General features: G+C 38.0%; 1 protein-coding gene and 1 pseudogene across 6 annotated transcripts; both read right to left on the minus strand.

Annotated features, from left to right (window-relative positions):
- Nucleotides 1-8: 8 nt before the first annotated feature.
- On the minus strand, nucleotides 9-24,859 carry ZNF146 (zinc finger protein 146). 6 transcript variants are annotated; one of them, XM_042919127.1, is made up of 4 exons: nucleotides 24,773-24,859; nucleotides 14,846-15,078; nucleotides 13,822-13,887; nucleotides 9-3,034 (listed from the first exon to the last, which is right to left on the minus strand). In XM_042919127.1, exon 4 carries the CDS (start codon nucleotides 2,272-2,274, stop codon nucleotides 1,396-1,398), a length of 879 nt encoding a protein of 292 aa, XP_042775061.1. In that variant the 5' UTR covers nucleotides 2,275-3,034; nucleotides 13,822-13,887; nucleotides 14,846-15,078; nucleotides 24,773-24,859; the 3' UTR covers nucleotides 9-1,395. The 6 variants fall into 6 exon arrangements, with proteins under 6 accessions (XP_042775061.1, XP_042775063.1, XP_042775060.1 ...); XM_042919129.1 differs by lacking the exon at nucleotides 24,773-24,859 and adding an exon at nucleotides 24,598-24,683 and having other exon boundaries at nucleotides 9-3,031; XM_042919126.1 differs by lacking the exon at nucleotides 24,773-24,859 and adding an exon at nucleotides 24,598-24,683.
- LOC122208252 lies at nucleotides 4,829-5,619 on the minus strand (annotated as a pseudogene).
- Nucleotides 24,860-25,035: the final 176 nt, after the last annotated feature.

The raw sequence follows: 25,035 nt of genomic DNA on the forward strand, positions 1-25,035 counted from the left end.
GATTTGGATTATGTGATCATTTTTAATTTTAATAAAATAGATAATTTCATATTACATAGAGAGCAAGTCCATCCACTCATCATTGATAAAATTTTAGAAATATTTTCTATAAAAAGTTTAGTACTTGATTGGGAATGAATCCATTAGAACATGATTTCTATAGGTACAGTGTTCCCATCCTCACCCCCATTCTTATTAATTTTGAGAAAATTTAAAAATACAGAAAAGTACAAAAAATAAGACAAGATATCCATATACCACAATCAGAATTATCCAGTATTTTGATATATTTACTTGCAGTCTTTAGTTTTTAAGAGAAATGGATATTTATATATAAAAATGAAACCCCCCCTTTAAACAGTCCCCATCCCATCCCTCCCACACTCATCCCCTTCCCTGCTCCACTCTTCACAAGCAACCACTATCAAGAGTTTGGTCTGTATCCTTCCAATCCATTTCAAAAACATTTTAAAAACATACATACATATATTTATCCATTACCAATACATAGTACTGAATTTTGTGAGTAAAGTTTTAGTTAAATTTACAAAATGCATTGTAATATATGTTATTCTGCAACTTCATTTTCCCCCTTCAACATGATTTTTGAGATCTTTCTCTGTCATATAGATCTCATTTGCTAAATTTTACAGATATACAGTATTCCATCATAAGTATTTTCCGTTTTGCTCCCAATGGGCATTTAAGGTGTTTCCAACTTATGGCTAACTACAAATCATGCCACAGTAAGCAGACTGGTACATATTTCCTAAGCATAGAAATTCAGAGAATTTTTGAGCTTATTATAAGGAATGTCTCCCTACTCCCAAGGTCATAACCATTTCGGTATACAGCTTATATTCTTGTTCTTATCCTCTTGGTTCTTACCTCTGTTTATAGTTCATGGTCTGTTTTTTCCTTGGAGAACAAATTACCTCCAAATCACTTTTTACATAGTCCCATTATCTTCTCACCTCCTATTGCCATTTCTATCATATTCTAAATTTTAATAGATGCATAGGTGTTTCCAGAATCTCTTCTGTTCTACTAAATCAATACCACAAAAGTCTCTTCCTTGCCAATACTTAAAACTTATATTTTGATTACATTGGTGAAGATCTCCAGATAAATGCAGACAGCAATAAGAAGCATGTTTGGTGGAAATGCGTCTAAAGTTTCAGCATTACCTAGGCCATCAGCTTTTCTGGGGGCCCAGGATTTTTATCATATAAATGTCTTTCTCTTCAGTATAAATTCCATGGTGTCCAGTAACTTTTTAGCTTTTGTTTTCCTCATTTGTGATATATATTCTTTCAGTATGATCATTTCTGATGTGCTATGAGGTTTAAATTCCTGATGAACACTTTCCAATTTTTATGATATTTACAGGGTTTTTTAATGAGTATGAATTTTCTGGTGTCTAATATGGTGTGACTTCTGGCTAAAAGCTTTCCCACATTCACTACATTGATAAGGCTTCTTACCTGTGTGTATTCTCAGATGCAGAGCAAGGGTTGAGAATTGAGAGAAAGCTTTCCCACATTCATTACAACCATAGGGTTTCTCACCTGTATGGCTTCTCACATGCACAGTAAGAGATGAACTTTGAGAGAAGGCTTTTCCACATACATTGCATTCGTAAGGTTTATCACCTGAATGAATTCTCACATGTACGATAAGTGATGTTCTTTGAGAGAAGGCTTTTCCACATTCATTACATTCATAGGGTTTCTCTCCAGTGTGAATGTTTTGATGTTTTATGAGGTACTTCTTCTGGCCAAAAGCTGTTCCACATTCATTACATTTAAAGGGTTTCTCCCCAATATGAATTTTCTCATGCTCGGTAAGGTTAGATTTGCCACTGAAGGTTTTTCCACATTCCTTACATACAAAAGGCTTCTCTCCTGTGTGAGTTCTCTGGTGTCTGATGAGGTTTGACTTCTGAATGAAAGCTTTCCCACAATCCTTACACTCAAAAGGTTTCTCTCCAGTGTGAATTTTCTGATGGGTGAGAAGGTTTTCCTTCTGGCTGAAGGATTTTCCACACTCATTACATTCAAAAAGCTTCTCTCCGGTATGGGTGTTCTGATGTTTAATAACATATTGCTTCTGGCTAAAGGCTTTTCCACATTCGTTACATTCAAAAGGTTTCTCTCTATTATGAAAATGTTCATGCTCAGTAAGATTTGATTTGTGGCTGAAGACTTTCCCACATACCTTACAGGCAAAGGGGTTTTCCCCACTACAAATTTTCTGCTGACTGAGGTGTGACATCTGAATGGAAGCTTTCCCACATTCACAAGGTTTCTCTCCAGTATGAATTTTTTTGATGAATTAGGGTTTACTTTTGGCTGAAGGAATTTCCATATTTCTTACATTTGTAAGGATTCTCTGTGTATGACCTTTCAAATATAGAGGAAGGGATAAAGTTTGAGAGAAGACTATATCATACTCAGTACATTTAAAAGCTTTCTGTCCAAATTTTCTAATGATCAACGAAGTTTTGTTATATTCACTGGTTTCTCTCCAGTAAAAAATTTTCTTCTGCTCAGAGATCTATCATCTAGCTAAAGGCTCTTCAGTATTCCTTAGAACAGGGTTTCCCTTAAGCCTGACTTCTACATTTAATGAGGTGTGACATGTGAGTGAAAGTTTTGCCACATTCAGTAATTTCATAGGGTTCTTCTATGGAGTTCAAATGGTTTTAACTGAAGACATTTCCACACTGATTTACATTTAAAGGGGGTTATTAGCATAAGGAGCAAGCAGAGGCAGGATTTCCTAGTTAAATTAATGATTCTCCCCTACACAACTTCCCTCACAATTAAGTCTAAATTTTGTTTCACACTCTTTCCAGGTAAGTTGAAAAAGGTGTTTCCTTAAAGATATAAGGTCTGCGATCAGAAGAAGTATCCTTCCAATTTTCTTAGTTCACTGCTTTTTTTCCTCAGTCTGTACTTTCCTGGAGATGGATGCAACTTGCCTCCCAAATCTTGTTGCCTCTCTATCTGCTCATCATCTTCTCAGGCTTCTTCTAAAACGGAGTACAAAGAATCATCATTCAATGGAGTTAATGTATAAAATGCTTAGTCCTGTAGCTGCAAATGATAAGCACTCAATAATGTTAGCTTTACGTTATCATTATTTATAAATTTTCCCATTACTAGTAATAAAATTATGGATTGTGCTGTGGGATGAACTTTGGAAGCCCATCTCACAGTAAGAAAAAAGCCTCATGACCAATGTCACCAAGTAACTTTTGAGAAGAAAACCTTTGTGGAGGTATCTTCATAGAAAATTAACGTTCAAAGTAACACACAAAGCTTAAGGATTACTCTTGAAAAATAATCTTTCCCATTAATTAGCTCAGCAAATTGAATGTCACAAACAATGAAGAATTAACAAGTAGGATAAAAAGATGACATAAAATTGAGAAAGTCTCCCAGGATACCTAAGAAAAGGGAAGGAATTAACCAATAACTGCTTCCTTCCAAAATCTCATTAAACAGACAAGGGTACAAGCTCACAAGAAAAAAAGGTATGATCAGAGACATCAGTATACACAGACATCAACAAATTTTCCAATAACAAAAGCACACAGAAAATTTTCAACGCAGAAGAGCTGAGGAAGTTCAAGTATGTAAAGGTGCTGCAGAAGAAGATGCCGATGTCAAGTAAGCCAATTTATGCCACAAAATATCAGAAAGACTCAGGAAATGGAGGGAATCAAGTACCTCAAAAGAAGGAATAAAGGATGGTAGCTGAAAAAAAGATCATGTAAGTTGCCATTGGAGCACTACTTTTCCTGTCAGGAAGACAAAGGACCACTCCTTTGTATGAATGGAAATTATTCGATGCAGAAATTTATTCAGAGAAGCTCCAGAACCCAGGACACCCAGCAAATGAGAGGACAAGGGAAAGGTGCTACACAGAAATCAATGGGATTAAATCTATACATAATATGGTGGAACGTCCCAAGATATTCTGCAGCTAATGCCAAAAAATGCTGTCAACCAGGTAAATATACCAGGAGAACCTGAAAGGCACATGAAAAACCTCAGTAGGATACCCTTCCAAGATGGTTGTCATTTGTAGTCATTTTTTTTGTTTGTTTAAGCTAAAACAAAGGACCTGGCCAGCAGGGTTTGTGTAAAGCAGTATAATCATTCAGGGATCCTGGGTCCATAAGGCATTTTACCTTTTTTTTTTTTTTTTTTTTTTTTTTTTTTTTAAGATTTTATTTTTAAGTAATCTCTACACCGAATATGAAGCTCAAAGTCACAACCCTAAGATCAAGAGTCGCACGCCCATCAACAAAGCCAGCCAGGCACCTTGTGGCATTTTATTTTTTTTCTTTTATATAGAGTAGTGAATTCTGAATTTTTTTTTAAACATTTATTTTGAGAGACAGAGAGCAGGGGAGGACAGGGAGAGAGGGAGACAGAATCCAAAGCAGGCTCCAGGCTCTGAGCTGTCAGCACAGAGCCCGACATGGGGCTTAAACTCACAAGCCATGAGATCATGATCTGAGCCAAAGTCGGATGCTTAACCGACTGAGCCATCCAGAAGCCCAACATTTTTTTTTTTTTTTAACTTTTATTTGCATTATTTTATGCAGAATTTACTCCCCAGCCATTAAGTTTTTGTTTCTTCAGTTTCTTCTGGGGTATATTTTACTTACTTACTTTTTTTTTTTAAGTTTATTTATTTTGAGAAAGAGAGAATGAGCAGGTGAAGGGCAGAGAGAGAATCCCAAGCAATGTCAATGTGAGCCTCAATCTCACGAACCATGGGATCACGATCTGAGTAGAAATCAAGAGCTGGATGCTCAACTAACTGAGCCACCTAGACACCCCTAGGATATCTTTTCCTTCTGTGCAACCTCCTCTTCTGGATTAGGAACAATCTGCTCTTTTTCAGTAGGGATCATCTCAATATGGCAGGGAGAGCTCATACACAGGTTAATCCAACCATGAGCCCTGTAAGTTCTATGTTGCATCTTGGGGCTTTGTTCACCTAGATGTGCTAAATGACCAGAGAATCTACATCTAAACCTTTAAGTTCAATATTGTTCTCTGCATTTTTAAGCTTATGTAGTAAAAATTCAGCACTCTTTTTGGGCCACTGACCCTGTGTCAGCCCCACTGCTTGGCCTGGGCACACCTACCAACTCTACCATTGTAGCGACAGAATGACACACATTGCTTCTGCAAAGTGACCTCTTTCAGACACTTGGTGGCTTTTCTGATATGCATACCCTTGATGGCCTCAGCAGTTTCACAGGTGTTCTTAAAGTGAACACAAAGGTTTGAACCTCTTGATTTGCATGATTTTGTAGGGTCTTCTGGGTCAAGTGAATAACAAACCATTTTTGGAGATCACCTCAGGCTGCTTAAGGAACAGTTGCATTTTACTTTTGTTTCACTGAAACCTACCAGATGACTAAAAGCACCCAGGCATTAAAGAGCTTATGATAATCTTAATGAATCAGTCTTAAATATGACTGTACAGCCAATATTCCACACATTTGAGGAACCCCTACTAATAAGACAGATCAACATCAAAAGAAAAAGAAGGGCGCCTGGGTGGCTCAGTTGGTTTAGCATCTGACTCTTGGTCTCGGCTCAAGTCATGATCTCATGGTTTGTGGGATCAAGCCCCACGTCAGGCTCTATGCTGACACTACAGACCCCACTTGGGATTCTCTCTCTCCCTCTCCCCACTCACATTTTTTCTTTCTCTCTCAAATATAAGTAAACTTAAAACATTAAAAAAAGAAGAAGAAAAATAAAGAAAGTTTGAGGAAATAAGGCAAGGCACAGCACACAGCAACAAAACCTAAAGCCAATCAGATAGAAGATATTTTATCAGTGAAACAATAACAAGGTTCTGTAAGCAAGAAACAAAAAGTTCCTTTTATCTTAAGATGGAGAGTGGGAAGGTAGATTGTATTATTCACTAATAACAGGGTCATCTTAATGCAGAAGGATTATGTTGCTTCACCCTAGTAAACTCAAGCATGGCCACCTACCTTGTTTGGCCAATGAAATATAAGCACAATGGTAAGTATTTCCTGGTAGAAGCTTTAAGAAGACAAATTTGGGGGCATCTGGCTGGTTCAGTCAGTGGGTATGCAACTCCTGATCTCTGGGTTGTGAGTTCGAGCCCCACGTTGTGTGTAGAGATTACTTAAAAATAATCTTAAAAAAAAAAAAAAAAAAAAGATGACAAATTCAGTGTCTTAAAAAAAAAAAAAAAGATGACAAACTCAATGCCAGTTACTCAAAAAATTAAAAACAGAACCGTATGATCCAGCAATTTCACTTCTGGGAATATCTCCAAAAATGAAAACACTAAGACAAAAATATGCACTCCCATGTTCACTGCAGCATTATTTACAATACCTGAGATATGGAAACAATCTAAATGTCCATCAATAGATGAACAAATAGACAAATATGGTACCTATATACAATGGAGTATTATTCAGCCATAAAAAAAAAAAAAAAGAATGAAGTCTTGCCATTTGCAACAGCCTGGATGGAACTTGAGGGCATTATGGTAAGTGAAAGAAGTCAGTCAGAGAAAGACAAATAATGTATGATCTCATTTATATGTGGATTCTTAAACAAACCAACAAACAACAAAACAAGATCATAGACAGAGAATAGACTGATGGTTGCCAGAGATGGGGTGGGCAAAATAGGTGAAAAAGGTCAAAAGTACAATTTTCAGTTATAAAATAAGTCATGAGAATGTAATGTACAGCATGGGAACTACTGTATGGCTTAAACTTACTCTGATGGTCATTTCATAGTATATATGAATATCAAATTACCGTTATACACCTAAAACTAATATAATGTATGCCAATTACACTTTAAGAAATTTTTTTTAAAAAGACAAATTCAGAGCGTAAACCAAGGCAATATATTAGCTGAGTGAAGTAAGTTCCAGAAAAAAAAAAGGAGAAAACTGATTAGAGGGAAACATTAAAAAAAAAACAACAAAAAAACTTCCTCTCTTCTAAGTCATGAATCTCTAGACTTAAAGGGCACACTTATGGGCGCTTGGGTGGCTCAGTCGGTTAAACGTCCAACTTTGGCTCAGGTCATGATCTCACAGTTTGTGGGTTCGAGCCCCGTGTCAGGCTCTGTGCATACAGCTCAGAGCCTGGAGCCTGCTTCAGATTCTGTGTCTCCCTCTCTCTGCCCCTCCCTCGCTCGCTCTCTCTCTCTCTCTCTCTTGAAAATAAACATTAAAAAAAAATTTTTTAAGTAAATAAAAAATAAAGGACACACGTAGTATCTTGCATGATGAATAATAAAAGATGCATATACCTAGACATAGCACCAAGACTTTTCAAAAGAAAAAGGGAACATAAATTAAAAGAAACCAAACTACAATATATAGGTACACATATCACCCAACTACACACACATATATTATCACCCAAAGGAACACGAATAGAACGGCACCAAATATCTCAACAGAAACACAAGAAGCTACAAGACAAAATTCTGAAGGAAAATTCTAAGCTTAGTCTACCAATCTAAAGGGGAAAAGGCATTTTTTCAGATATGCAAATGTTAAAAAATTTTACCTCAATGCACCTTTCCTGAGGATCTTACTAGATGTGCTCCACTAAAAGTACACACAGAAGGCAATAGATACAGAATCCATAAAAGAGGGGTTATAATACGGGAAAAACAATGAAAAAAGGTCTTTGATAATGGTGACGAAAAACAAGATAAGAGCTATCAGGTCAAAGTACAGCCAGTTCAGCCTCGAGAAGGAGGACAAAAATTCTACAAGTAAATCTCCATGGGAAAAAAATGGAAAGAAATTTCTCCATGCATTTGGCCATGTGGAAACTAGGTTTTAGAAGGCTTTTTAACTATTCTAAGGTCTCCAAAAGAGTCTGTGCTAAGTACAGAAAACCAAGCAAACAAAAGTATGACAAATATAAATTCCATGAAAAGAAACAAAGTATAATGATAAATAACATTCTATACATGTGCACATATACTTCTGCTGTACATGAAAGGATGATAGTGGTCTCAGGATGATGTCTTTAAAAAAATTTTTTTAATGTTTATTTATATTTGAGAGAGAGTGAGACAGTGCACAGGCAGGGGAGGGGCAGAGAGATGTAGACAGAATATGAAGCAGGCTCCAGGCTCCAAGCTGTCAGCACAGAGCCCAGCACGGGGCTTGACCTGAGCCAAAGTCAGACACTTAATTGACTGAGCCACCCAGGTGCCCCTGAAGGTGATGTCTTAAAGTTATTTAAGTTATGAGTAAACTAGGCACTTGTTTCATGGAGCACCATTTTTACTTTATTTCACGGGGCACTTTTTTCATAGAGCACCATTAATTAACTTTAATAAATTAATGACTGCCTTACAAATTACGGTTATTCAGACTTGGGTATTATTCAGCAGGTACTTTCTTGAGACAGAACCAATTGAGACAACCATTTCAAGGAAAACAACTGACAGCACAACAAAATTTGAATTTTCAACCAAAATGAGAAATTTGTAAAGCCTGGGTGGCTCAGTCAGTTAAGCGTCTGATTTCAGCTCGGGTCATGATCTTACTGTTTGTGAATTCGAGCCCTGCATCGGGCTCTCTGCTGTCAGCACAGAGCCTGCTTTGGATCCTCTGTCCTCCCCTCTCTGCCTGTCTCCCCTGTTCCTACTCTCTCTCTCTCTCTCTCAAAAATAAACATTTTTTTCATTAGAATTTTGGAAAACCTGTATTCTCCACCATGAGATAGATAGCTTCCCAATATTTAAAAGACTTTTCTAATGAAACTGGTGGTGATGTTAACAAATATGTTTTGATATTATATGGTGAGACACCATATATCAAATATTCGATAAGATAATATCAAATATTTCAAAGATCTGTATAACTCAATTGACAAATGCATGATGTTACAGAAGTCATGCAAGGGTAAGAGATCCACTCAAATTTTAACACAGACCAAAAGACTATCTAAGAGAACAAAAAAATATAGAGTTTCAAATTCCATATTGTAGCTAATCTTGAAAAATTATTTGTCACATATTGGCATAGTACCAAAGAATATCCACAATTATTTGAAAAGATGCCTACTGAAGTATTTCTTCCTTTCTAACTTCATTTGTGTGAAGCCACAATCCTGTTGTACACTTTAACCAAAATAACATGTTATAAGAGCAGAAATGAGAATCTAGCTATCTTCTATAAACCAGACATTAAAGATACTTACAGATATGAAAAACATCTGTCACTCTTCTCACTCAACTTTTTTCACTTTGGAAAATTATTTTTATTAAGAAATATAATTTAGGTTTATATGTAATGAGATTATTTTTAAATAAATACATTTTTTTAAAGCTTCTCAATTTTACTGTTTTTTTTAAATGTTTATTTTTGAGAGAGAGAGAGAGAGAGAGAGACAGATCATGAATGAGGGAGGGGCAGAAAGAGAGAGAGAGACATAGAATCTGAAGCAGGCTTCAGGCTCTGAGCTGTGAACACAGAGCCCAACACAGGGCTCAAACTCATGAGCCCGGAAACATGACCTGAGCCAAAGTTGGGCACTTAACCAGCTTTGCCTCCCAATTTTACTTTTAAATAAGGTAAATATCACTAAAATCTTCATAAACCATAAGGTCCTCAAGTCTATTTATTATTCCAATTGTGGCAAAACTCACATGACATAAAATTTACTACTAACCTTTTTTTTAATTTTTAAAACTGAGGTATAATTGACATAACATTAGGTTCAGATGTACAACATGATTAGATATTTGTATATATTGCAAAATGATCACAATAAGTCTAGTTAACCTCTGTCACCATACACATACATAGATCTTTTTCTTGCTATGAGAACTTTTAAGATTCAGGTGGTCCTCAAGTTGTAAGAGTGTAAAGGTGACTACTAATGGGTAGCAGGATTCCTTCTGTAGGGATGAAAATGTTCTGGAATTAGTAGTGATGACTGTACAACTTACAAATATTACTTAAAACCACTGAATTGTACACTCTGAAAAAGGATGGATTTTGTATTATGTGAATTTTATGTAAATAAGCTGTTATTTTAAAAAAAGTGGAATTTTGAGAACTGCTACTCCAAACATTTCTCGTTACTCATTCGACAAATACCTTTTTCTTTCTGGCCCATTACTAAGCTCTAGGGATAAACAGTACTGACCAAAACTGAAAAAATTTGCTATCCTCATCAAGATTACATTCTAGTGGACAGATAAAGGAGTTGGTTTGTTAAAAAGCTTTAAGTGCTAGGGAGAAAAAAAAAAAAATCAGGGAACAGGGTAGAGTTTCAATTTACAAAAAAAAAATTTTTTTTAATGTTTTATTTATTTTTGAGACACAGAGAGACAGAGCATGAACGGGGGAGGGTCAGAGAGAGAGGGAGACACAGAATCGGAAGCAGGCTTCAGGCTCTGAGCTGTCAGCACAGAGCCCAACACAGGACGCAAATGCACGGACCATGAGATCATGACCTGAGCCGAAGTCGGATGCTCAACTGACTGAGCCACCCAGGCGCCCTGAGTTTCAATTTTAAATAGAATGGCCTCAGGAGCTCTTGGGTGGTTTAATTGGCAGCCAACTTTTAGCTCAGGTCACGATCTCACAGAGTGGAAGGGGCTCTGTGCTGACAGCTCAGAGCCTGAAACCTGCTTCAGATTCTGTGACTCCTTTTTCTGCCCCTCCCCTGCTCACAATCTGTCTGTCTCTCTCTCCCTCTCCCTCTCAAAAAATAAACAAACAAAAAGTATTTTAGAGATCCTGGGGAAATCTAAATATGGACTGATTATTATATAACATTAGGGCATTATGGTTAATCCATCTAAGGAGTAATGATATTTTGGTTATGTAGACAGATAACATTCTTTTTAGAAAATACATAATTTTTTAGAGGTGAAGGGTCATATGTTTCAGCATATGTAAATATGCATACATAGGAATATAGACACACATATACAACAGACATGGCAAAATAATTACTGAATCTACATAGTGGGTAAGAGAATGATAAACTCCTCTTTAATAAAAGTTTTTAATATTTGAAAATATTTATTAAGACAAACTGAAAAAGAATTGATAAATAGTAACAACCCTCCCACAATTCACAGATTTAACAAGTATCTCATATTTAATCAAAACTGGAAACAGAAAGAACATGGGCCTTCCTTTCAACACATTTAAAAACATTTTTTTTAACGTTTATTTATTTTTTGAGAGACAGAGACAGAGTGTGAGCAAGGGAGGGGCAGAGAGAGAGAAGTCACAGAATCCGAAGCAGGCTCCAGGCACCAAGCTGTCAGCACAGATCCTGACATGGGGCTCAAACTCATGAACCGCGAGATCATGACCTGATTAAGTGGACACTTAACTGACTGAGCCACCCAGGCACCCCTCGACACGTTTATAATACAGACTCCAGACATCAAAATATAAAAATATCTAAGAATTTACTCAGGACTTTTGAATTTCCATGAAAATGTGAGATAGGATGGACAAAGGGAAGATCAATAAAAGGGGAACATGTTTAAATGATAAGTAAGACCTGAAGAGGTAAAACATTTCATAATCAAAAGCCAAGATTCAAAGCATTTTATAAAGAGGAGAAAATGTGTTCACATTTACATTTACGGTTAGTTAATATGTCCTCTCTTGATTATATTGAAGTGTATCTTTTTAAAGTCTTGGCTGACCCTATCTCAAGGACCATGAGCAAAGAAACAATCAAGACATTTTATGAAATTGGTTTTAGGTAATATTTGGACCTGAAAATAATGAATTGAAATCTCCAATTTGGGTATTATATTAATGAATTCACTGTCTGACACAAAAAGAATGAAGCAAGTTAGACAGTTGTTTATCCGATAAATAGGTAAAATTACGGTGGGAAAGACAAAAAGGCTGGAGGTGCCAAAATAAAAACTGATACTATAGAGCTACTTCTAACTTCAGAATGAGTCTTCACTGGGATTTAATTTATAAAGAGGAGGAGCCCTGAGGGGCGCCTGGGTGGCTCAGTAGGTTAAGTGTCCAATTCTTGATTTCAGCTCAGGTCATGTGATCTCACAGTTCATGGGGTTGAGCCCCACATGGGGCTCTGCACTGACAGTGGGAAGCCTGTTTGAGTGTCTCTCTCTTACCCTCTCTCTGCCCCTTCCCGGCTCTATCTCTGTCTCAAAATAAACTTTAGGGGCACCTGATGGCTCAGTCGGTTAAGCTTCGGACTCTGGCTCAGGTCATGATCTCACGGTTTGTGAGTTCAAGCCCCACAATTGACTCTCTGCTGCCAGTGCAGAGCCCACTTTGGATCCTCTGTCTTCCTCTCTCTGCCCGCACGTGGGTGCACGCTCTCTCTCTCAAAAATAAAATAAACTTTAAAAAACAAAAAAAGAGAGGAGGAGGAAAAGCAGAATGCTGTGTTCTAGGAGCCACCTCCAGTAAGAGGGAAAAAAAAAAAAAGCAAAGACAAGAAAAACACTTAGATAAAGTAGTATCTCAGGTCATCACAGTACCAATCAAGAAGTAGGAGAGAATTCCTACAAGGGTGACTCAAACATGGCATAAATAGATCCTTTCTTCTAAATGGTAAAATAAGAACATTTCTGCCCACTTTTGACATCTGTGAAGGATAAAGAAAAACAGGAAAAAAGGGGGAAACTGCATTGTTGATAAGAGTAGGAAACAGGTATAATTCTAATGTCTTATGAGAAAGGATGTTAGCAGGCAGCTGCCATTGCTGTTTTTAGGAAGAGCTCTCTTGTACAAGAGATACTTATGTATCTCTGAAAACATAAGGAACAGCCTCAAGGGCAAATCATCACCTTGTTTTTAACAGAATCCAGGAACATAGGCTGAATGCAGAAGATTTGGTGGACGCACCAGCATCAAAAAATGGTAGGAAAAGTAGGACTCAGCAGGACAATACAGAGATACCATCAGTGAATAAAGTAGCTTATTAGTACAGCAAAACAGGTCACAACTTTCTATGTCCCTAAATTCCTGACTTGTGTATCTAACTGCCTATATGAATATGGACTTAGATGATTAGAAGACACGTCAAAATCAACAAGAAAACTCTTGATCTGCCAAAATTCCTGAAGTCTTCCTATCTCAGTAAATGTTAACTCATTCTCTTCTAGATAAAACCTTGGGAGTTATCAGTGATTCCTCTTCCTCTTATAACCAACACACTTTATCAGCCAATCCTGTCAGCTCTTTCTTTAAAGTATCTCAAGAATCTGACTTGTCACTAGCTCAACTACTAGTATTTTCCTAGCTAGATTTCTGCAATAGCCTCTGATTAATCTCCTAGCCTTGGCCCCCCTATACCTTATTTTCTCTATACAGCAGCCAAAATATAATTCTGATCTTATCACTCCTCTGCTCAAGACCCTTTGATGGTCTCCCAAATCACTCAAAATAAAAGCCAAAGTCTAAGACTTAGCCTGTTACTTAACCAAACATATTCCTTTTCCCTTTTGCTCACTCTGTGCCAGGTACTCTGCCCTGGTCAATTTCTTGAATAGCAAGCTCCAGCCTCAGTGCTTTTAACACTTTTGATTCTTTCTGGATGAATGCTTTCCCATCAAATACTGCATGCCCCCTTTGCACATTCTCCAGATCTTTTTTTCAAATGTCACCCTCTTAGAGACCTTTCCCTGACCAACAGATTTAAAATTATAATGGCCAACTAGCCTCGTCTATGCTGGTTTTCCTTACTTTAATTTTCTCCAAGCACTCACCACCATCTAATAGAATATATATTTTTACTTATTTACTCACAAGTCTGTCTTCCTCTTCCTTCCTCAGGAACACTTGTGTGTTCAAAAGCATAAGCCTGGAAACGACCTAAATGTCCATAAATAGGAGACAGGTTAAATAAATGTGTTGATAGAGAATCTCTCCCAGAAAAAACAAAACAAAACAAAACAAAACTATGGACACAATAGAATACATACCACCATTTGTATGAAAAGGAAAACTAAGGGCTTATATACATATATATTCATATTTACAGCACAGATATATAATACATGCTAGTTTATTCATAGATTACCTCAAGAAGGACACATGTGAAACTCTTAAAAGTAACTGCATCTTTGAAAAAAAACTTAAGACTGAAGGTCAAAGGTAAGAGACGACCTTTCCATTGTATACCCGGATGTTCAAAAATTTTGAAAGCTCATGTATTACATTAAAAACAGACTCATCACATTCATATGCACACATACACACAGCCGAAAAGAAGTGATTTCTAAGGCAACAACTTCTGAAAGAGGTATATGGGGGCAGAAGAAAGGGAGGCGGGAGTTTGTTGATACATAACGGGGGAAGTGGAAAAGAAGACAATAGGAAGCATGACTACAGATGTAAAATATAATTTGGAGGCACTTAACCACTGAAAGAATGAAAGAAGATGGGAAATAAGAAAAAGGAACCTAAATGTCAGACAATACATAAAGACTTAAGACCTATAAAAGACACTGCATGAGGAAAGGAGTCTATACACATTAGGAGGTATGAAACTGAGGGTATCAATGAAAGAGAGATCACAGACGCAGTACAAATAAAGTATGAAGTGCTGACATCCAGAATAGAGATAAGCGGGGCATCTGGCCCTTTAGAATCTAATTAAATAGAGTACTGAAGCAAAAAAAAATGATGACTGTAAATGTAACTCAGGTCTCTAAAGAATTCATACCAAGTAAATACTTAAAGTCTAGGGCCTGTAAGAAAACATCTTAAGAGTATTTCAGAGGTGTCAGTGCTGCCTGAACAACTGTGACCTGCCTTGTCATTCACTCACCTGAACAAATTTCCTTTCCACTTTGTTCTCCACCATCCAGAGTTTGTCTTCTTGTTCCAACAAAGGATCACATACGGTGTAGTTGGTTTATAACCTGCTATTGGGGAAATGACACAGCACTAGAATATTAATGCTGGGGGCCAAAGTACCATCCTAGAACTCAGCCCTGGGGCCTCCAGGCCTTCTGAATGATGAAAAAGGTGCAGTCTCCAGGGATGCACAAGGAAGCGGCCCTGTGAAAAAGAACAAAGTAATGACCTTTTGCCTTAGAGATTAAAGCGCACACGATTATATAAGCAAAGGGACTAAGACTATTTGAATCCTGAATTTCAAAGCGATACTCATTAAACCATTTCAGTTTCCACACATCCAGAAATGGGACACAAAAGACAGAATTATTTCTCAGAATTTTACTTACAAAGAAAAGCTGTTCACACTTTATATGACTGGTTGCTATTGTTCTGTTGCACCACATTCCCACATGGGCTCCTGAGTGGATTTTAACCACGGCCCTTATTCCTGCATGAATTTAATGCTCATCTCTATGACAACAGCAGCGAATGCCTATTAGAACTAAATCATCAGGATACAATATGTAGGAAATTGTTCTTACGCTATTCAAGAATAAAGTTGCAGAAAGTTTTCCTAGAGTCCTAATATTTACTTTGTGTTATAATCTGAGTAAAACCATATATTAGAAATGTCCTATAGATGTTCATCCATTCATTCAAAAAAACATTTTTAAGAACATTAAGACAACTGACAAAATTTGAATATGGACTTTGGATTAAGTAATAGCAATGTGTCTATGTTAAAATTTTCTAATTTTGGTTACTACACCGTGGTTACGAAAAACAATGTCCTTGGTCTTAGCAAATTCTTGCTGAAGTACTTACAAAGGAAGCACGTGTGCAATTTAGTCTCAAATGGTTAAAAAAATTATACACACATATTTTGATAGAGAAGGACAAATAAAGCAAAAAACTGAAAAGTGAATGGTAAATCTGGGGAGAGTATATGGGACTTTCTGAACTAATCCAACTTTTCTATAGAGTTGAAATCATATAAAAAAAAAAAGCAAAATCCTGAAGCACCTGGGTGGCTCAGTTGGATAAGGAGGCAACTCTTGATGTTGGCTCAGGTCGTGATCTCACAGTTATGGGATCTAGCCCCACATCGAGCTTCACACAGAGCCTGGAGCCCGCTTGGGATTCTCTCTCTCTCTCTCTCTCTCTCTCTCTCTCTCTCTCTCTCCTCTTCTCCCCCCACTCATGCACTGTCTCTCAAAATAAGTTAAAAAAAAAAAAAGGCAGGGGCACCTGGGTGACTTAGTTAAGCGTCAGACTCTTGCTTTCAGCTCAGGTCATGATCTCACGGTTCATGGATTCAAGCCCCGAGTCAGGCTCTGCGCAGACACTGCACAGCTTGCTTAGGATTCTCTCTCCCCCTCTCTCTCTGCCCCTCCCCTGCTCTCTCTCTCAAAATAAACAAACATTTTTTAAAAAGACAAAATCCTAAAATACGTAAGTTACTACTTACACACATACACACTATTACTATGTATGTTGAAAAGGCTTGGCCACCAATTTGTGCTGGGTTGTGGCAGAGATGGAAGGCTAAGAAAGTGATTTAAACATTAATGTACACAGAGAGAAATAGGAGAAGGTGAGTTGGCTGAAGACAACCTTGCAGGAGAAAGGAGATCAAGTTTGATATTCTGGACATCCAGAGTGTCAGGTTTCTAAGCAACATGCAGGCAGGTATATCCATTAGGCAACTGCACACATACATAAGGAGCTCAGATAGGCTGAGGAAGGAAATGGCAATTTATCAGCTGTCAGAATACCAGTGCTGCTGAAGACAGAGGTAGAATGTGACTGTGACTGCTTAGAGAATATACACAGTATATGAAAAAGATAGTCAAGGACAGAATCCTATGAACACCAACAATGGAGGAGGCAAGGAAAGGTTTTCAAAGAGCATGGTAGCTGATTAGTTTTGAGTCGTTCAAGTGCTTCTCCTGAAAACCATACAATATATCAAGAATAATGGGGCTGTAAAACTAGTAGAATCTCTTCACTCCAAATTATATATGTGTAGCCCCAAACACCCAAAATAACAAATATGGTACAGGAACTACAACACCATGGTAGGTACAGCAAAAAAGACTACACAATGGTAAGAAATCTTTGAGAGAAAAGATCTCAGAAATAATTAGCAAATACTCATTCTCAGAATGGCAGTGAGAACTGTTACAACTCAGTCTAACAATGAACAACAAAACCAGGGACCAAAAAACCCCTCGCAATTCCATGTAGAACCAAAAAAGAAGCTTACATAGGAAGTTGCAAAGAAGCCTAGGAAAAACTGGGAATTCTTCAGGGGATTCCAAGAACTTAAAAAGCTCAGAAATCTTCAGCTAGTAATTCTTTACTGAATGAGTAAGGCCTCACCCTAAAGGAAACTGATGAAAGCAAGACCTAGATTAAACAGAAAACGACTGTGGGGAAAGGAGTAAGCTTAAAAAATACTTGGGAGTAGGGCATCCCCAGATTTAGCAACGTCTAAAGGTGAATATATCATCCTAGAAGGCAAGTACTGTGAAGAATTATGGGAAAGAGACAGATAGAGACAGAAGTTGGCTTCAACCAGGTTAGGGTCATTGAGCCAGAGGAGGTAAGGAACTCCTTTGTTTTTAACACTAAGAGGCAGGTGAGCTCTGAAGCATAAAATGCTCCTATGCTTCCTTTTTCCTGGTACTGGTCTCAGAAAATTTCTCACAAACATAAGTAAACAAAATAATTGTTTGTATCCATATAAGGATACTATAACAAAAAGAGGGAAAACAAACAGCACAATTTCCAACAGTTGAGCAAACTCACCTGAAAAATAACTGCCACAAAGCAATTAAGAAATGAAAACAAAATGAATTTTTCCAAAAGACAAAAACTTTAAAAAGGAAGCAAAGCTGGGCCACCTGGGTGGCTCAGTCAGTTGGGCGTCCGACTCTTGATTTTGGCTCAGGTCATGATCCAGGGTCATGGGATTGAGCCCCATGTTGGGCTACATACTGAGCATGGAGCCCACTTAATATTCTCTATCTCTGCCACTCTCCCCTGCTCACACTCTCTCTAAAATAAAATAAAATAAAATAAGCTAACAAAGCTATATAAAGAACACAACAACAAAAACAGACTCTTGGGGCGCCTGGGCGGTTCAGTCGGTTAAGCATTCGACTTCGGCTCAGGTCATGATCTCATGGTTTTTGAGTTCAAATCCCACATCGGGCTCACCACTGTCAGCGCAGAGCCCACTTTGGATTCTGTGCACCCCCCCGGCCCCTCCCATGTGCACTTTCTCTCTCTCAAAAATAAACATTAAAAAAAAAAAAACAAAAAAACTCTTAACTATAGAGAACAAAGTGAAGGTTGCTGGGGGGGGGGGAGAGGGGGAATGGGTTAAATGGGTGATGGCTATTAAGGTGGGCACTTATTGTGATGAGCACTGGATGTTATATATTAAAGTGGTGAAGTCTGGAATTTAAATAATATCTTGAAATTACAAAAAATTTAAAAAAAGAAAATAACAATTAAAAGAGACACTGAGTAACGAAAAGGTCACTCAAAAGGAGGGAATGAAAAGAAAGCAGAATTAAGAATGGACATCTTGGGGCACCTGGCGGGATCAGTCAGTAGAATACACAACTCTTGATTTCAGAGTTGTGAGTTTGAGCCCCACATTGGGTGTAGAGATTACTTAAAAATAAAATCTTTAAAGTGCACCTGGGTGGCTCAGTGTCTGACTTCCACTCAGGTCATGATCTCATGGTTCCTGGCTCAGCTCAGAGCCTGGAGCCTACTTCACATTCTGTGTCTCTCTCTCTGTCCCTCCCCCGCTTGTGCTCTCTCTCTCAAAAATAAATGAATAAACATTAAAAAAATAAAATCTTTTAAAAAATAAATGAACAATGTCAAAACAAATTTGACTTGAAAATTACAACTCATTCAACATAGGGCTAACCTATCTAATGTACAGCTACTAGAAGAAAATGGGACCCCCACAGAAAAATGAGGAAAAGGATATGAACAGACACTTCCCAGAAAAATACATGAAACCCTTATTAAGCATATGGAAGATATTCAGCCTCCCTCATAAAGGATATAATAAGACCTATACTGAGATACCAATTTTCAGTTAGGCCTTTGGCAAAAAGTATTCAACACTACACTCCAATGGTAAGGTTCTAGCAGACAAGGTGCTCTTGTACATTGCTAGTGGCAGTGTAAATACCTAGCTATATGGTATTCCACTTAACAGCAATCTAGTTTAGAGATACTCCTGCATTAAGTACAAAATGACACAGCAAAATTATTCATTATTGCAGTTAGTAACAGCAAAAGATTGAAAACAACCCAAATGTTGAACAGATGTCCAACAACTGAATTAACCATGGTAAATACACAAATGGTATCTTATTTATATAGCAGTTAAAATGAAAAAACAAAAACACAAAGAAACCACGTGATTAAGAAAGATCTCCAAGACATGTGGTTAAGTGAGGAGTAAGATGCATATAGTATGCTATCTTTTATGAAAGGAGGGTGAGGGTAGGAGGGAACTAGTGGCTCAACAAACAAAAAATCCACTTAAAGGATAAACAAGAAACTATACTTGAATGAGACAAAGAAGAATGTGATGGGGGAGGGCAGAATAGATGAGGTATCTCTGTGAGATTTATTTTTTTGTTGAATCACAGAAACACATTAGTTTCTTTTTATTTTTAGTTTTTATTTATTTAAGATTTTAAAAAATGTAATCTCTACACCCAGAGTAGGGTTCATACTCACAATTCCAAGATCAAGGGTCACATGCTCTACTGAGCCAGCCAGGTAGTTACTGGCTTTAGCCATTAGTTACTTTTTAAAATAAATCCATTTTTTAAAAGGCAGTCCCTGGGGGTGCCTGGGTGGCTCAGTGGGTTAAACATCCGACTTTATTTAGCTCGGGTCATAATCTCACGGTTCCTGAGTTCGAGCCCCATGTTGGGCTCTGTGCTGACAGGGCAGAACCTGGAGCCTGCTTCAAGTTCTGTGTCTCCCTCTCTCTGCCCCTCCCCTGCTCGCACTGTCTCTCTCTCTCAAAAATGAATAAACATTAAAAAAAAATTAAACTTAAAAAAATAAATAAAAAGCAGTCCCTGAACAGGAAGGCAAATTGAAACAAATGAACCCAACTATACATTAACTTGGTAAAATAGTTCCTCAAAGAATTTATTTCAAAAGGCTTTAGAACAAAAAAGTAACTATACATCTTTAGTGGAATACAGTCTAGGGACAAAAATAGCTACAAAGAAATTTTTCATGTGATGAAGTATGTTGTTCATGGTTACTACTACTATCAGTAATGTTATTTTGAAACCATGTTTCTTATACTGCAAGATAAAACAAAGAAAATAAGAAATTATGTTAACATGTTTCAAAATTTTTATTATACAATACAATTAGGAGCTAATTATTAGGTAAAAATATCATACAATTTAACTTGAATTAGAAACTTATACAAACCTGTATTTTTAAAAATGGATTTTCTAGCTCTATCACTGAAATGCCTTGGAACATTACCCCTGCAGAAATGAGAACATCTCTGATACCATCCTCTAATAAAGGGAACCAGAGCTCCTTGTGAGAAATGGCCAATTCCAAATGTAACAGGGAAGGTACAAAGTGGGCTTGGAGTGCATAAAAGTTTCAAAGTTAAACAGCAACAAGTCAAAATGAACCAGCAGGAGCTTGGAGGACCGCCCATCAGCTAAAACTGTGGTAATAGGAGTATCAGAAAGAAAATTCGTTGCAGTTACTAGAACACTTTGTAATGATGCTTAAAGGTCAGAAAAATTTGAAACAATTTGAGGTCAGCAAATAAATGGAAAAGAAATTTAAAAAAACTAGAAAATCAGGGGCGCCTGGGTGGCGCAGTCGGTTAAGCGTCCGACTTCAGCCAGGTCACGATCTTGCGGCCTTGAGTTCGAGCCCTGCGTCAGGCTCTGGGCTGATGGCTCGGAGCCTGGAGCCTGTTTCCGATTCTGTGTCTCCCTCTCTCTCTGCCCCTCCCCCGTTCATGCTCTGTCTCTCTCTGTCCCAAAAATAAATAAAAAACGTTGAAAAAAAAAATTAAAAAAAAAACAAAAAAACTAGAAAATCATCACTTTTCAACCCCTGAAGAAACTGATTTAACCAAGGATTATTTATCAGAGTAAAACCTATCTACTAAATTGATGGGAAATGAACATTAGTATGGTACCAAAGTAAATCCATACAGATTACATTTTGGGGAAAATGCAATCACTAATGATGGACCAGTCGTCATATCCTATGTCTCTCCTGATGTTATGCAATTTGAAGATCATCTCTGATACACTCTGGCCAAAAATGTCACAATTGCGATTTTTAATAAATATCATCAGAGGTTCTGAATTAGAACCATGAGAAAGTAACCATCACAGAAATCAAAGAACATTCTCATGAAAAAGATAATGATGGTTTTCTACAGATGAATATAACTTGAACACAGAAATCTAACTTCTTCATTCTAGTTATAAATTGAAATGTTAAAAAAAAAAAAGTTTAAACACGGAAATAGGGGCTCCCGGGTAGCTCAGTCAGTTAAGCGGTTGACTTTGGTTCAGGTCATGATCTCTAAATTCGTGAGTTCCAGCCAAGGTGATAGGGAGCCTGGAGCCTGCATCAGATTCTGTCTCCCTCTCTCTCTCTCTCAAAAATAAACATTAAAAAAATAAAACAGGGGCACCTGAGTGGCTCAGTAGGTTAAGGATCCAACTTCGGTCATGATCTCACAGTTCTTGAGTTCCAGCCCCTATCGAGCTGTCTGCCGTCAGCACAGATCACAGGGGATCCTCTGTCCCTCTCTCTCCGTGCCCCTCCCCCACACTCTTTCGCATAAGCTCTCACTCTCAAAAATAAACATTTAAAAAATAAAGGGCCCTTGGGGTGCCTCAGTCAGTTTGAGCGTCCGACTTCAGCTCGTGCCTCGTGGGTTCAGGTTCGACTCAGGCCCCATGTTGGGTTCTGTGCTGACAGCTCAGAGCCTGGAGCCTGCTTTGATTTTATGTCTCCTTCTCCCTCTGCCCCTCCCCCACTTGCAGTGGTGTGTCTCTCTCAAAAATGAATAAACATTAAAAAAATTTTTTTAAATAAAATTAACATGGAAATAAAAAAAGAACATCTATATATCTGAATCTTTAAGAAATTCCTACCAGAAATAGTACAAGTGGCTGTACTATTTCTAAGGAACTATTATTTTGCGGATAGTAATAATACTGCTATTTAACCCTTAGCCATTGCTTACTACACACCAGGCACTCAGAACTCCTCAATCTGCACAACCAACCACCCTGTGAATCAGATACTATCATTTTTCTCTATATTATCAAATGACAAACAGGCACAGGCTTAAGTAAACCGAGGTGCAAAGTGGCACAGGAAAGAACTAACAGTCTGGCTCTACAGCCTATGTCCTCCTTTAAAGGAAAAAAAAAGAAAGACTTTAACTTTTAAATACTAAACTCATATACTTAGAAAACAAACATAAAAGGGTATTTGCCCTTGCCCCACCTATCCCAGTACTACTACCCCAAACAGAGATAGCCATTTATTAGTTTCTTGTGTATCTTTTGAGTTTTCTAATGGAAACAAATACAAATATATATTCTTATTTCTGCCCTTCTTACTTCAAATGAAGCATACCATACATCAGGCATCTTAGTTACTTCAGTGTCAGTATACAGAAAGCTTCCTCCTTATTCTTTCGTATACCTGTGTATTATTCTATGTATAGGTGGATCTAATTTTTCAAACCAATCTCTTAGTGATGGCTCGCTCATCTTTTCCTATACCAAACACTGCAGCAATGAGCAAGATTGTACCCATATCATTTTAAGCAAATGCAGGTATGTATACTTGTAGGATTAATTTCCAGATATGAAATAGACACGTCAAAAAGAAAATACATTTGTAGTTAGTATAGATGTTGCCGAATTTCCCTTCATCGGCCTGCTTCATGCTAACACCAACACGATTTTAATTTCTGAGGATTTATATCTTAAAATACATTACCATTAGATGGATGGATTTTGAGAGTATAATGCTAAGCCAAATAAGTCAGAGAAAGACAAATACCATATGATTTCACTTATCTGTGGAATTTAAGAAACAAAACAAAGGAACAAAGGGGAAAAAAAGAGACAAACCAAAAAACAGATTCTTAACTATAGAGAACAAACAGATGGTTACCAGAGGGGAGGTGGGTGGGTGGGGGATGGGTGAAATAACTGAAAGGGATTAAGAGTACACTTATCTTGATGAGCACTGAGTAATACACAGAATTACTGAATCACTATATTGTACACCTGAAACATGTAACACTGTATGTTAACTATACTGGAATTAAAAATAAAAATACATTAGCACTGGACTCCTGCCTCCCCACACCCTGCTTTTCTTTTTCAGAGTTTTACTCTCTATTCTACTTTATTTTTCCATGTGAAGTACAGAATCAGCTTATCTAGTTCTCCCCCACCCCCCAAAAAGCCATAGATACCATTATTAGGATCACACTGAATTAATACATTCACTTCAATCTACACACGCTTCTTTAGGACATCTTCCTGTTGAAACACACGACGTATCTATTAAATAACATCTCATGTTATGCCTCTTAGCACTTTTTAGAGTTCTAATAGCTTTGCACATTATTTCTCAATTTTTTTATTGCTATTGTAAATAGTTTTCTTCTATTAGGTCTTCTAACTGGCTGTTGTCTATTTGAATACTATCGATTTGTAGATATTAAATTGGTGCCCAATAACTTTAAATCTCATTTATTATTACGCTAAGGAGGACCGTGGGGATTCCTTAGAAAAAGCATCTTTGCAGATCGAATTGTCTTTATTTCTTTACAGAATCCACTCAATCTGGGAACACCTCGATTCATTTAGGAGTTAGGACACTTCGAATCTAGGTCAGACTAACGGATAAACATTGCAACAACTAAATTTTCCTCAAAGAATGGGGATAACTGTGCCTAGCCTAGAACTCCAAACCCTTGACTCTAATCCTAGGCTTTCTGTACCATACGACACTGCTGCTCAAAGTGTAACGTCGATATTTAGTCTAGTACTTAATAGTAGCCCTATTAAAATAACCTGAAGATCAGAGGATTTGAGATCGCCTGCAGCTCCCTCACAACAAAAAGTGCCTTTGAAATATTCTTGTTTGCTTAAAAAATAAGAAATCACGGTGATCTACATTCTGCTCCAATTAAAAGTAAATGCCTTTCTATGTAAAAACTCACTTTTAATTTACCACTTAGTTTTTTTCCCCCTTTAAACATTCAAATAAACATACTCCGCGAAGATGGCACCGTATTTACCAGCACTTTCGACAAGGGAAGTGCGACTCAGTATTACCTCAATGTTGGTCTGTATCTCCCCCTCAGATGCAGCCATATACAATCCTGCACCCACAGTTTCTCAATAATCCCAACATCCAGTCAAACTTGCGGACAAACTCAGGGTCACACACGCTCGAACCCTCCTCAGAGACCCCCACCCCCACCCCACATGTAGGCCAGAAGCTCTAAAACCCACTCCCCATCCCCGCGCCGCGCCCCAATAGATTCAGAAACCTCCCCTTCAACCTCCCCGACCCGACCGGCCCAAGACGCCCACATCCCACCTCCTACTTTCGCGCCACGTGGACCCAGGGGCCGGACTGACCCGCGGACAAAGACCAAAATGTCCACTCGGCGCGCTGCGCCTGCGCACTCCGATGGCGAGCAAGAGCTCCCAGAAGTCTCCGCGACGCGGCCCACACGGTCACCGCGGCCTGGCCCAGGCTGGTATTTGATTACCTTCTGTTAACAGCAAGGCCGCTTTTCCGGCCTTGAACTACATTTCCCTTAAGGCTTTGCTGGTCAGCACTCTGTCCCACATGAACTTGGCTGCCTTTTCCTGTGATTATGGGGTTCGCTGGGTCAGTCGTCCCGCTTTGGAAAAAAATCAGTTCAAGCCTGGTGGGAGGTTTGGAGGAGGGAGTCCGTCTTTGAAGCTCCGCGAGCGCAGTATCAAACGGGCCAAACTCAGGCCCTGAGGTATGAGGACACCATCTTGCATG

The sequence above is a fragment of the Panthera leo genome, chromosome E2 (genome assembly GCF_018350215.1).
Source record: "Panthera leo isolate Ple1 chromosome E2, P.leo_Ple1_pat1.1, whole genome shotgun sequence".
NCBI lineage: Eukaryota > Metazoa > Chordata > Mammalia > Carnivora > Felidae > Panthera > Panthera leo.